At 42.0% G+C, this 14,890-nt stretch overlaps 1 protein-coding gene across 1 annotated transcript in view; it reads right to left on the bottom strand.

Moving 5' to 3' along the window:
- The window catches only part of LOC101857304 (transcription initiation factor TFIID subunit 1), a gene marked incomplete at its 5' end in the record, with an annotated part of 61,244 nt that extends 48,855 nt beyond the window's left edge, over positions 1-12,389 (bottom strand). Inside the window, 9 exon segments of the mRNA XM_013090547.1 lie at positions 621-674; positions 1,738-1,948; positions 2,899-3,078; positions 3,561-3,872; positions 4,491-4,618; positions 8,432-8,470; positions 10,315-10,431; positions 11,618-11,710; positions 12,281-12,389. Of these exon segments, the coding sequence (XP_012946001.1) occupies positions 621-674; positions 1,738-1,948; positions 2,899-3,078; positions 3,561-3,872; positions 4,491-4,618; positions 8,432-8,470; positions 10,315-10,431; positions 11,618-11,710; positions 12,281-12,389 (1,243 nt within the window).
- Between the last annotated feature and the right edge of the window lie 2,501 nt (positions 12,390-14,890).

The following is a 14,890-nucleotide window of genomic DNA, read 5'->3' on the forward strand; positions in this document are numbered from 1 at the left end:
AGTGTTTTAGAAATGCATCAACGCAATAACGGTCATATAGTGTTTTAGAAATACAACAACGCACTAACGGTCATATAGTGTTTCAGAAATACATCAACGCACTAACGGTCATATAGTGTTTCAGAAATACATTAACGCAGTAACGGTCATATAGTGTTTCAGAAATACATCAACGCAATAACGGTCATTTAGTACTGGGAAAAAGCAAGACAGACAAAAGCAATAGAGTGAGAAAAAAGAATTGACCTAAAAACATCCAGTTCCCCCATTGACCTACTGACCCAGTTCCCCCATTGACCCACTTCCCTTATAGACCCACTTACCCCATTGACCTCTGAACCAGTACCCCAATTGACCCACTTACCCAGCTCCCCTACTGAACAACTGACCCAGTTCCCCACTTGACCCACTTACCCAGCTCCCCTACTGAACAACTGACCCAGTTCCCCACTTGACCCACTTACCCAGCTCCCCTACTGAACAACTGACCAGTTCCCCAATTGACCCACTTACCCCGTTCCCCCATTGACCTCTGAACCAGTTCCCCAATTGACCCACCTACCCAGCTCCCCTACTGAACAACTGACCCAGTTCCCCCACCAAGAGCCACTACCACTGACCTGGTTTGGACAGCATCGACTTAGACCGCTGTAGAAGCCCAGACTGGGACCGTGCTGTGAACAGATCAAACAAAACAAAACAATGCAGTAATACGACAGGGTCATACAAATATTGCTTGCTGGACAAAAAGAAAGAAAAACTTAATGATCGGAAACAGAGACAGACAGCATATGGATGAGTAATTGGTTCAGTTGTAGAGGTTGTCTTCCTAAAAATGTTGGGACTTTTGGAAAAAATGGCTCAGGCATACAAACAAAGAAAGTTACAGAACCATTACAGTCTTATAGCTGAGGACGAGCTACAGTGAGGCTGTGAGTCTAATACTTAGTACAGTTTGACTTTTACACTAAATAATGGGTCGCTTTTAAGGACAAGCGGGCTAGCCCCAGATTTCGGGAGTTTCCAGAAATCTTGACCTACACCAAAAGCGGGCATTGCCCTACCTATAGGAGAAGTTTGGTTTCATTGGCGTGTATATTTGTTTGGTTATAGAGAAAATTCTCCTTAACTTTTAAAGAAACTGAACAAGGGTCCAAAAACTTTACCTTCGATATTCTCAAAACAGCACTTTGCGGGATAGCCCCCTTGCGCTTAAAAGTGACCATTTTTACATGGAGCAAAGTTTGGCTTTTACACTGAGTAATTTTATACTGGGTACAGTTTGAGTCTTACACTGAGAGAAGTTTGAGACTCTTACAATGACCAAAGTTTAACTCTTACACTGAGCAAAGTTTTAGCAAAGTATGAGACTCTTACACTGAGCAAAGTTTTAGCAAAGTCTGAGAGCCTTACGCCGAGCAAAGTTTTAGCAAAGTCTGAGAGCCTTACACTGAGCAAAGTTTTAGCAAAGTATCAGAGCCTTACACTGAGCAAAGTTTTAGCAAAGTATGAGAGCCTTACACCGAGCAAAGTTTTAGCAAAGTCTGAGAGCCTTACACTGAGCAAAGTTTTAGCAAAGTATCAGAGCCTTACACTGAGCAAAGTTTTAGCAAAGTCTGAGAGCCTTACGCCGAGCAAAGTTTTAGCAAAGTCTGAGAGCCTTACGCCGAGCAAAGTTTTAGCAAAGTCTGAGAGCCTTACACTGAGCAAAGTCTTAGCAAAGTCTGAGAGCCTTACACTGAGCAAAGGTTCTGTTGTTGGTGCTGGGCACCCATCCAGCAAACTCTGCGTTCTTCTTGTGCTCGGTGAGGACTTTGTGTTTGGCCTCCTCCCCATCCCAGATGATCTTGTCCTCCCAGCGCTGCTGAGTGACCATCAGGTAGCGGTCGTAGTCCAGGTCTTTGTCCAGCCTGGCAGACTCCTCCGCCTCTCGTTCCTTGACCTCATCCTTTGAAAAAAAAAACAACCAGAGACATGATCGTTGTGTTACAAATATATACAGAGACACTATCACTGAGTTACAAATATGTGCAGTTTAGTATACACAAAGAAAAATCATCGGATCACACAAATATCTTCATTATGTACAAATTTCGCTATATAGATCTACCTGTTTTTAATACACAGGATAGGCATGGATAAGAAAAATTTCAGGACCTGAAAATCCATAGGCTACGTGCGTGTTGGCTATATGTGTGTTGGTGTGCGTGCTGGCTATGTGTGTGTTGGCTGACCCTGACCATCAATGATTTATTTATAGAGGCACCAGCCATCCATGTCCAGGTGCTGTTTTAGCCTCTTTTTCCTGTATTCGGATTAATAATATCTTTTTGCCAATTTATTGGTTCTGCTTCTATGTACCCCATATCTATGGTTCTCAACCTGGAAATCACCTATAATTCGCTGTAAATGCACAAAAGAAGAACAATTGATGACATAATGAAACAGTTTTTTCTCTCTCCTGAAAAGTTTGCTGTCTGGGCTAGGTACATTGGAACAGCTTGTGGACAATACCCTACCTCATAATTACAAAGTTGTATCTGACAATTTTTGCCGTTTAGAGTTACTGAGACCATGAGATCAGAAAGAAAATGCTCTATCAGCTCTAAAAAAAGTTGTAAGAATATTCGGAGTCGTTGTCAAGATACTCAAAGAATAGGATTAGAAAAAGCTTGACATATTGTAAAACTCAAACATCTTGGCACCAAATTTCTCAAAACTAGGTCGTGAGCAGATAGAACTTTGTAATTCTGAGGTAGCAAATATGCTGTTTTGTTCACATAAAAGAAGAAAAAGAAGTAAAAATAATCAAAGAACCCACTGATAAAGGCGTATATGATGACAGACAATGCAAAAACTGATTTAAACGAAGTTCGGCCTGCCCTGTGAGTGACTTACAGGTTTGAGCTTGAAGTCGTACTGGAACCCCTGCCCCGTCTCATCCACGCCCAAATGGTCGTACCAGTACTGGGCGGGGCCGTAGCGCCACGGGGCCACGTCTGTCTCTGACTCCGCCTCTGCCGTGTTGGACTGATTCCCGCGGGACGAGGAGTAGTCCATGGGTCGCTTCAGCAAATCCTTGAGGAGGGGGGGGTAGGGGGAAATTGTCAAAATCACAGTAAATAAACTGACATGTGGAAAGTGACAGCACACTGTAAAGGCAAAGAACGGAATTAAGAAAGGAGGCAATCATCTACCAAACACAAATACCGAGCTCACCATTTTCTACCAAATACAAATACCGAGCTCACCATTTTCTACCAAATACAAATCCCAAGCTCACCAATTTCTACCAAATACAAATACCGAGCTCACTATTTTCTACCAAATACAAATACCTACCTCATTATCTACTAAGACAACTGACAAATCAGTTCCTATCTCATCATCATCTTCTGCTAAATACAAATACAAATACAAATTCCTACCTCATCATCTTCTGCCAAATACAAATAGCTATACAGATACCTATCTCATCATCATCAGCTAAACACAAATACCTATACAGATTCCTACTTCATCATCGTCGGCTAAACACAAATACCTGTACAGATACCTACCTCATCATCGTCGGCCAACTCCTCAGGCTTGGGCCCTCTTCCCAGGTTCAACACCAGCTTCACTTCCTCGTCTTCCTCTTCCTCCTCCACATCTGCCTCCTCCCCTGCAGCCTTCTTTCCATCCTCCTCGCCTCCCTCAGATTCCTCCTTCAACTTGCCATCTTTCTTCTCTGGCTCTTCCTTCTTTTTTCCTTCACCTTGCTTATCCCCTTCTTTTGACTTCTTCTCTTCGTCTTCCTCTTTCTTTTTCCGTTTCTTTCTCCAGATATGCGGCACGTGAGCTGGCTTGAACAGTCGGGAAAATCTCAACACCTAAAATAGACAAAATAAAAATACAAGTCTCCATTTTTCAATTGAAAGTACAGTCGAAATTGCCCATCACATCACACTCTACTCATATGTCAAATTCACCTACACATCACACACTCTAATCATCTGTTTAATTTGACTTACAGTACCGAAGACTCAGCTAGTGAAAAAAACAAAAAACAGTACTGCACCAGTTTAGAACGCTAAAGCCATCGTAGACTTTTTAAAGTTTTTTAAAAACTTTCACAGCCAAAGAAACGCTCTTTAAAAATTCACAGTGTTTCCATCAACCATTCAGCTATCACATAGACTGACTTCCTTTGGCCTTTGGTATTTACTTCAGCCTAGAGGCTCCATTGTATAAATATGTTTAGTGAGCCTGGTCGAGTTGGCCATAAAAGTCACTTAACCGTAATGAGGGCATACATACTACGGCTGGCGAGTAACAGTACCAAAAGTGCTATTTCACCTACCCATCACACTCTCTCATGACTTGACCACTCACCTACATGTCGCACCCACACACTGACCACTCATCTGTCACACCCACACACTGACCACTCATCTGTCACACACACTGACCACTCATCTGTCACACACTCCGACCATCTGACCACTCACCTGCCCATGTCGGAATTCGGGGAAGATGGAGGTCACATCTACGTTAGCCAGCTCCGGGGGCATCATGTCTGCCAGAGGGGTGTTCAGCTTTCTGCCCGGGCTCAGGGATGATGGGGATATCTGTTCATCTGTGTGTGTGTGTGTGGGTGTGTGTGAGCGTGGGTGTGGGTGTGTGTGTGGGGGGGGGGGGGGGAGAAGTGAACGGGAAATAAGAGACATTATTCAGAGTTCGTTCGCTTGAGTAATGAGTAATGACATCAACAAAATAGCTGTCATTTAGCGCTGGATAAAAGTAACATGATCAGACAGAAACATCAGCGGGAGAGAAAAGAAGTAGGACCTACCAATGACACCCTCCAACCATCCACACATACAGAAACAGCAGAGGGAGAGAAAAGAGACGGACCTACCAGTGACACCCTCCAACCATCCACACAGACAGAAACAACAGAGGGAGAGAAAAGAAGTAGGACCTACCAGTGACACCCTCCAACCATCCACACAGACAGAAACAACAGAGGGAGAGGGGAAAGCAGTGTGACCTGCCAGCGACAGCCTCCACCCACCCCCATTATCGACAGTTCTATTTGCTCAGCATACAGCAGACAAGAACTGACACTTTGACACTGACCCCTGCATACAGGCAACAACCTTCCATCAATTTTTTTTTTCTTTTAGTTTTTTGTAAGTGTTTTAATTCTTTGCCATATCGACAGACCGAAGGGCTAGAACCCAGAAGGTCGCTGGATCGGAAAAGTAAAGTAAAAAGTAAAGTTGTAAGTGTTTTACGGCACTAGCAACACAATAAGTGCCGAAGAATAGATGGGTTACAAGAGAGTAACAAACACAAAAAAAGAAGGAGGGAAGATAAAGACGAGAGATGTTTGATAGGAAAGAAGGGGCAAACCATACCAGAGCACCCGCCAACCACCCACTCATTTTCTTCACTTGTACAAAAGCAAGCAAGTAATGCAAAAAAAACAAAAATGATCAAAACGGTAGAAAAAACAGCAAGAAAAAGTCTCCTTTCCACTGAAAACATTATCAAAGTTTCCATAGTGGCATCAGAGTTAATGAAACCGAGGCTGTAGCAAACCAGAGAGCAGAAAGCGGGAAGCGGGAAGGTATCAAGCATTATTATAGCAGGGAACGCCAGGGCTAAAGGACACGCTTATCGTAAACACAAACATTGTTTATCACAAATATACACACTGCTCAATACATATAATCACAAAAACACATTGAATGATTGCTTATCACAAACACACACATTGTTTATCACATATAATCACAAATACACACATTAGCTCATCACATATAATCACAATCACACACATTGTTTATCACATATAATCACAAACACACACATTGTTTATCACATATAATCACAAACACACACATTGTTTATCACATATAATCACAAACACACACATTGGTCGTAAACTTTATCTCACATAATCACAAATACACACATTAGCTCAACACATATAATCACAAACACACACATGGTTTATCACATATAACATATAATCACAAATACACACATTAGCTCATCACATATAATTACAAACACACACATGGTTTATCACATATAACATATAATCACAAACACACACATTAGCTCATCACATATAACATATAATCACAAATACACACATTAGCTCATTACATATGATCACAAACACACACATTGTGTATCACAAATACACACATTAGCTCATCACATATAATTATGAACACATACATCGCCTTCCTGGTTCCTCCCACAGAATGTCTAAGAAAATAAACCTCAACAAAGAAGAACAAAGTATAAATTAATTGAGCTTTTTCTTCCTTACTTTCTATTCAATGACTACGGCACTACTTCAAGCGCATGACTGGTACTACTTCAAGTGCATGACTTCGTACATTCATCAATTAAGCAAATTAGGCAAAGTCAGGTTGTTGAAATGAGAAAACAAACAACACAAAGTAAAGAGCATGGGAAACTTTTCAAGAACAGAACCACAAATGAATAATTCTGCCCACAAAACAAAAACATCGTGAGCATAAAAAACAGTCAGGCACGGAGACCGCAAACACGTCGAGGACTGACAAACACGCTGAACAAATCCAAACTGCGTGTCGTTCACCGATACGAAAAAATTGAAGAGATATCAGCCGAAGAGAGGCAAATTGTTGAAAAAGCTATGTCTGATTTCAGGTCGTCTCCGTGTCGTCTCCGTGTTCACGTTTCTGTGCCTGACTGAACAAACTAAACACAAGAAGTCATTTTGAAGTAAGGCCTCACACTGCACTGTTTATTGGGGGGGGGGGGGGGGGGGGAGAGGGGGTATGGAAGGGGAGGGAGGGAGGGAGGCTAGGGGTATTTTGACAGATCTGCATAACGATAGAAGGATGATAAGGAAAATAATAAAGAGAGAGAGAGATGGCACGGCCACACTTTAATTAATATTGGGAGTGAAGGCAATTCCCGTCTTACATAAAGAAAAAATTCCGGTCTGACCCATCCACCACCCATCCCCAGTTCTGGGAAACATTTTAAATAAAAAATATATTATAAGCAATTTCTCTCCCCTCCTCCCCCACCCCCCCCCCCCCCCAACCCTCAGTCTTAGGAAAGTTTTTACATAGAGAAATCATTCTTTCTTTTTTTTTCTTACTACATTACCAAATACAATTAAAGAAATAAACCAAAAGGAAAAAAAAATATATATATAAACTAATAAGCAAGATAATGCTGGCATCCTTAACAGGATGTTTTTATCAGCGAAACCAATGATAGTACATAACAAGATGGGCCACTTCTCTCTTTGAGCCAATTAAAAAAGTGTCCTCAAAATTTGGTGGCGCCCTCTTCACAAAAGCGCACTCTTTGCGAACAGAGTTACCCTACTTGAGTTTTAAAAAATCAAAGTGAAACTAGCATGTTTTGGGATAAATTTCGGAAGAACACTTTTTTAAAATGGTTACGCTGACAAAAAACCTCTTCCGGAGGAAAGGGTGATGGTTTTCTTCGTTTTATTTGACTTTAGAATGAAAGGCGAGAGGTCATTAAAATTTTTAAAAACCTAAAACTACGCACTGAACGTACCCGTACTGCTGATGAACAGCAGTCGATCTGCGCACGCAAGGAGGTGCTATTCCTATTCTTCTGGAAAAACGAAAGAGAGCTTCAAAACAGACTGCAGCGCCATCTGAAGCAAAGAGCGAACTTCCTGCGGACACTTTTTTGGCTGAGTGGCCCATCTTGTTATTTACTATCTTTGGCGAAACCAAGAAGCAAAGCCAGATACAATCAATGAAACGAGAACTTCAACACTGTAATCCAGAACAGCTCGCAACAGGTGTAAGTGTATGCAAGTCCCTTAGCACAGCTAGAGAGAACAGAAACTCGTCAACATTATTGTTATCAAACCAACAGTGTACGGGCTTCTGCCATTCGGCCCAATGCCAAGAGAGTTGTTGTTCATAAATACGAGAAAACAGGAGAAAACAATAGGCTATGAAATTTAATATTGTTATAAATCCCACAATATTTGGGTGTCCACCCTTCAGCCAGATGTTACAAACAGTGATACACGTACACGTTTGTTATATATATAGGTTTTAGATACTCCCATCAGCTCATGGCCAAAAGCAGTTTTTGATATATATATATATAAATATGTGTGTGTGTGTGATTATATATCCAATTACCACACATTTGTTATATGTTTTAGATGGTCCCATCAGCTCATGGCAAAAAGGAGTTTGATATATTATCTATTATATTATATTATATATATAGGCCTATATATAAATACTAGTCATATTCATGAGATAAATGCTGTTCTCATGAATACAGCAGAGAGCAGAAGACACAGGCCTCAACACCATCGTATAACAAGAGAGAGAGAGTCACACAAGTTGATCAGGGGCAGAAACTTGAGGAAGCTTACCCTGAGACATTTTCGCGACGGAAACAATAGAGCCACCTGCTGAAAATTAAAATCCGTGACGAGGACAACATGAATTAGTTCGAGTCAGTTTCATGGGTTGGTTTAGTTTTAGTTTTAGTAGAGGTTTTTATGGCGCTCAAAACTGCATAAGGTCATATGAGTGCCAGAAGATTAGAGGTATTACAAGTGAGTAACAAACAAACAAAAAAGAAGAAGGGGAGATAAGGATGATAGATGTTTGATAGGAAAGAAGAAGCAAACCACACCAGAGCACCCGCCAACCATCCACTCATGGGTTGGTGCAACTCTAATGAAGCAACTTAAATTTGTACTGCATAGTGATAATTTTAGTCTCTTTGTTTGTTTTTGTAAGGTTTTACAGCGCTCCCACCTGTATAAGGTCATATGAGCACCAAGGGGTGGTGGAGGTCAACAGAAGTCCAAACGGGGAATCATGCTTACTCTGCTCACCTCTCTAGCCTCAACAGCACAAAGTCTGCTTCGACTATCAAGTCACCCCGGAAAGATTAGGATTAGGAAAGAAAAAGCAGCAGTTACCCCTACGTTGTTCCGGCACAGTAAGAGCGTGACATAGATAAATCAGCCCATTTACAATTCTACTGTTCATATGAACATGTTAATATCCCCCCTTTGGGAAAGGCCTAAAGACAATTTCAGTCAGTAGCACTGCCCTGGGGGGGAGGGGCTTATAAATCTATAGTCCTTGCACAGGCATTATTACTTCAAGCAACAAAAAGAAAACCAAATTTGATAAAAATGTTCAAACTTAAATGAAACCAGTGAAAACAAAAAGGTGCGAGTATGTACATAACCAAACTTACATTAAACAACAGACCACTTGCTCCGCCCAAAACCTGCTAAACAACTTGATCAGTATGTTCATATTTTACATCTGCCTATTCCTCTTTCCTAAACACAACGCTCACCAAAGACAGTCACACATGTCACACAGCCACCATCTACCCACAACATCTAACACAGGCCCATGCATAGCTCTTCCTGTACGGCATAGTTTTGCTGCACACATTCCCACATCCCGACCCACATTGCTACACACAGCTACCACAGGCTCATGCACAGCTCTCTCTGTATGGCGTAGTTTTGCTACACACATGACACTTCACCACATCATGGCCCAGATTGCTACACACGTCACAGCCCACATTCTACCCACAACATCTACCACAGGCCCATGCACAGCTCTCCCTGTGTGGAGTAGTTTTGCTACACACATCACATCAAGGCCCACATTGCTACACACATCACCACATCATGGCCCACACTCTACCCACAACATCTACCACAGGATCATGCATAGCTCTCTCTGTAAAGAGTCACTTTGCTAAACATGTCACATCAAGTCCCACATTGCGACAAACGTCACAGCCCACATTCTACCCACAAGATCTACCACAGGCCCATGCACAGCTCTCTCAGTACAGAGTAGTTTTGCTGCATACTACACAACAAGGCCCACATTGCTACACACAACATCTAACCCCCGGTGCCCATTGTGCGTGGAATTGAGTCGAGTCGATCGCCCGACTCGTCGCCTGAAAACAAATGCGAATGTTTTTTATGTGGCCAGTCGGGTGATCGGATTGTGCCACGGTAGCCACTTTGCGCCCTCAATCTGGCTAGCAAACCGACCAGACCCCACCTGACCGTGCCAATGGGCTCCCAACATAACGCAGTCTCATGCACGGAGCAGTTTTTACTCAACTAGTCTGAGAAAAGGACAGAAGTTGCAACGAGAGCAAAATATGTTCCTAAACATAAAACTAGAGAGGTTTACGTGAAGTGTGTGTCTGTGTGTTTATAAGTGTGTTTATTTGTCAGTCTGAATGAATGTATGTACTCACCTGGGCCTGAGCCGCCTTCTGAGGTGAGGACACTGATGGAGCTGCTGGGAAGCCAGGACGGGGGAGGCATCAGTTTCCTGTCGTCCTCTTCCTGGTTGTCATCGCTGTCTGCCGAATCTGTCAACAGATGGAGACGTACGGGGAGGCACAACTTGTGATTCAAAGTAAGTGGCCATCTTAAAAAGGTGTGTCAATAGTCTTCTTCCTCTCCATTGCAAGGTTAATAGTAAACAATTGTTTTAGTAAGGTTTCACGGCGCTCAAAACTGCATACGGTCATATGAGTGCCAAGGGGTGGATGTCAACAGAGAAATAGAAATGGGGAATTCAGGATTACTCTGCTCACCTCTCTAGCCTCATCAGCACAAAGTCTGCTTCGACTATCAAGGCACCCCGGAAATAGCAGTTCACAAGAGAGTGACAAACATACAAAAGAAGTAGAGGAAAAATGATGATAGTAAGGAGGAGGAAAGAAAAAGCAGCAGACTTACTGTGAGGCACAACTAGTCATCCAAAGCAAGTGGTCATCTTAAAAGGGTGTCAATAGTTTTCTCCTTCTTTTTCTTCTCGATTGCAAGGTCAGTAATGAACAATGAGACAATGCGGAAACCACACAGGGCAACAATAGAGGAAGAATGGGAGTTCTTGTGACGGTCAGTCTTACAAATTATGATGATGAAAGATTAGAGGTGCTGGAATAATGTGACAGCAAATTGACTAAGCAATGATTATGTGACAGCAAAATTTTTTTACAATTTTTTATAGTGGAGGGATTTACGGCGCTCGCAACTGCATACGGTCATATGAGCGCCAAGGGGTGGGTGTCAACAGAGAATTCTTTACAGGGAATCAGACTTATTCTGCTTACCTCTCTAGCTTCAACAGCACAAGGTCTGCTTCGACTATCAAGGCACCCCGGAAATAGCAGGTCACAAGAGAGTGACAAACATACAAAAGAAGTAGAGGAAAATGACAATAGTAAGGATCACGAAAGAAAAAGCAGCAGTTCCCAGTTGTAGATCAGGCACAGTTATGAGCGTGACATGAGTCAGCCCATTTACAATTCTACTATGCTTGAACGAGAAAGGTCCCCCCTTTGGGAATGGCCTAAAGACACTACAGTCAGTGGCACTGCCCCGGGGGGTAGACAGCAAAATGACGAGGCAATTTTTATGTGACAACAAAATTTCAAGGCAATGTTCACGAGACAGCAAAATGAAAAGGCAATGATTCTGTGAACAGCAAAACGAAAAGGCAATGATTCTGTGAAACAGACGAAGGAAGCAGCTGTACTGCGAGCAAACCTCCGTCTTTTTTATCCTCTGAGCTCTCCTCCTCCTCCGCTGTCTCCACTATGTCAGAGAAATCCACAGCAGTTGGTGACTTGACATTACAGTCTGGGGGGGGGGAACATAGAACGATGAGATGCAAAGTAAGTCATGAAATATGAAAAAATTATCATCATTTTAAATAAATGCTTACGACAAATATTGCCTCATACTGGATGCTTAACAATGAGTCATAAATACAGGTTTACTTTTTCTAAGTTTATGAAAAAGCAGAAAAGAAAAACGTTCAGAAATCAAAAGACACCATGTTAAGCACACTGTGCAATACTGATGGGTCCCCCTCCTGCCCACCCAGCAGTAATGGGTACCTAACTTCGAGTTTGGGAAGTAAAGGCGGTGTGGAAAGGAACTGGCCACCCTACCACAATATTATGCGAAAGGCCCAGGAAGTTGTCTCACTAACAAGGCAATCCCCAAAGTCCGGATCGGATGCGGGAACGACTTTACTTTACTTTACAAATAGAAATCCAATAAAATAGGAAACATTGTACGGATAATACATCTGAACAATTATAACCTTCAAATATAGTAAGGATATGGGTATAATCTATACATGTACAGCTATGGCTATACCTTCAAACATTGTAAGGGGATAACACACATGAGGCATAGTTTTACCTTCAAAAGTGTCCCCAGGAGCAGAGCTGACATCAACGCCTTCAGCAATTTCCCGCACGAGAGAACCAATACCCAGCTGGTTCAGAGAACTCAGATGTCGCTTGGACTCCTGCCACGACAACACACAAATCATGACAACACCGAAAAAAAAAAAAAGGGATTAAAATTAAAAAGCTCCTCATCCATAAGTCTCAACTCAAAAAAAATTTTCAAAGGAGGAACTTTCCGCGTGATCATGACAGAAGACCATTTTCGCAAGACACCCATTATCATTATATTATTTAACCCTAGAATGCTGAAAAAAATACCATCAATTTATCAAAGCAAGGTGATTTCATACCAATTTGAGGGTTTGGAAGATAATTTCAAGTAAAAGAGTCACTTACCAAATATTTACCATCTTGATTATGTACAGAAAGTGGTGGCGCATTACTGGGAGGTGCCCCTTACAGCAGCAGAATTTAGCAGAAAAAACGGCGGTTGCGGAAATCCGCTAAATATGCTCATCATACAAATTGCAGACACACGTCAGACTACTAATAATATAAGTAGGCGAGTTGAAGGGGGACGAGAGAAGGCCACAGTACTTCCCAGATACCATGCTTGCTGCTCATGTTAAAGCAGTCTTGGCTTGTGTTTGAATGGACAGCAGAAAACTGTCAGCTTTCATTTGTCAAACTTTTTATTCCCCCGCAAGTCATAGGACAGGTGAGATACAATTTTACACCTCTATCATTTATTGATTCAGAAACTGAAACATTTTACATTGAGTCAATTTGATATAAAAAGGAATCTTAATTCCCTTGCTGGCCGGCACTCTTTAGCCCAACAATAAATTACTTACAGAAACCTTGCCAACAAATTGCTCATTTTGAGACAGCGACACCATCCAGCCCCCTTATTTCACTGTAAGCTTGATTTCATCCATTCACTGTCTAGACGTCTAAGACATTTCCACGTGAGTCTCAAGAACTACTCACCCCGTCTCTTAAATCGAGTTTCTTAGGCATCCTTTAGATTGTGGTGTTGAGGAACATATGTCAACGTTTATATCACAAATCATGTTTTAATTTTAGCTGTAGACTATATGCTGAAAATCCCCTTTTATTTGACCCGCATCAAAGTCTTACATCAAAGAAAACAAGTAGGAACCTTAGTTTGCAGTAACCTTTTTATGAACGAAGTGACTATTTCTCCGAACGTTCGAGAAAATAAAGCTGAACTCTATTTCTCTGAACGGATTCCGATCTCGAGATTTAGGCGTCATCTTTTCATTCTGTCATTCTGCGAGGACAGGGAAGAAGCATTTTTTGCATCAAATTCAATTTCTAAAGTTAGAAAATTCTAAATGTCTGAATATTCAGATACTTCAATTGTGGTCGGGGCATCGTTCCCGGACTATACTTCATTTGAAAATGCCTTCAAAAGGTACTGCGAGAAAATAAGACCGCTCGACCTTGGCAGTAACCTATAACATTTAGTCACCCAGCAAAAAACTAAAATCCTTCATCATGTAAAAAAAATCCCTTCACCCCCCCCCCCCCCCCACCCGTTCACACACACACACACACACGGGCCACTCCTTCGCTTATTATCAATAAATCTCGAGAACGGAAACCATCCAACTTTTAGACCCTTATAATGCAAGATCTGAGAAGATTAAACAGAGTGATATCATTTTATCCTTTTGTAGAAGTCGTAGTTACAGCAGACGAAAGTGAAAGTAGAACTAGACTCTAGATCTAGACTAGATTTAAGTCCTACTAAAGTAAGTGAACAGGGTAATTCAACACAAGTCAAGTAGTAGAGATCTTGGTGCTTTTTCTGTAATTCCCACCCCCCTTTTTATTTGAGCCTAGATCTACATCGAGATCTAGATCTAGGCCTAGATCTTGATCTATACGTTTGATGCGCAGTGAGCTAAGATCAAACCTAACAACTACAAAACATCAAATTACGGTAAAATTCTGAACCCCCCCCCATCCATAATTTTATAGGGTCAGGGGAGCCCCCTAGTCATACTTTTATTGGGTCAGAGGGGCCAAATCCGGCGAATAACTATTTGTGGGGTGGGAACTACAGAAAAAGCGCCGAGATCTTGACCTAATATACTCAAAGGCCACCTCTATTCTCACCCCGGGGGAGAATAGCGCAGGAGAGTCTTTTGGCTTTGGCTACTCTCACCCGGTGTGCGTTCTCCGTTTTGCCTTTATCTAGGCCAACCAATTTCGCGTTCACCCTGAACCACAAAATTCTACACTGTGATATAACAGAAAAATTGTAGAATTCTGTGCCGTGAACAAACGTTCCATTACTACTGTTAGCCTAAAAGCGTACAATTTTGTCTGTGGGCAGTGGAGAGAGAGAGAAAGGGAGAGAGAGGAGTAGCGCGAGAACTTCCGGGCAAACAAAGTGGCGCCCACGTAGTTCGGCTTGATTCGAAAAGTGAAATAGCCGTAGCATCTTTGTAGACCAAATTAATTTACTTTTGTGTCTTAACATTCTTTTTTAACTTTGTTTTGGAAAGTGGCTATTCTCACCCGCCCGGAAGTTCTCGCAAGATCAACTCCTCCCCTCTTCTCTCTCTCTCTTTCTGAATACTGTCTATCG

Source organism: Aplysia californica, unplaced genomic scaffold, assembly GCF_000002075.1.
Source record: "Aplysia californica isolate F4 #8 unplaced genomic scaffold, AplCal3.0 scaffold01332, whole genome shotgun sequence".
Classification (NCBI taxonomy): Eukaryota; Metazoa; Mollusca; class Gastropoda; order Aplysiida; family Aplysiidae; genus Aplysia; species Aplysia californica.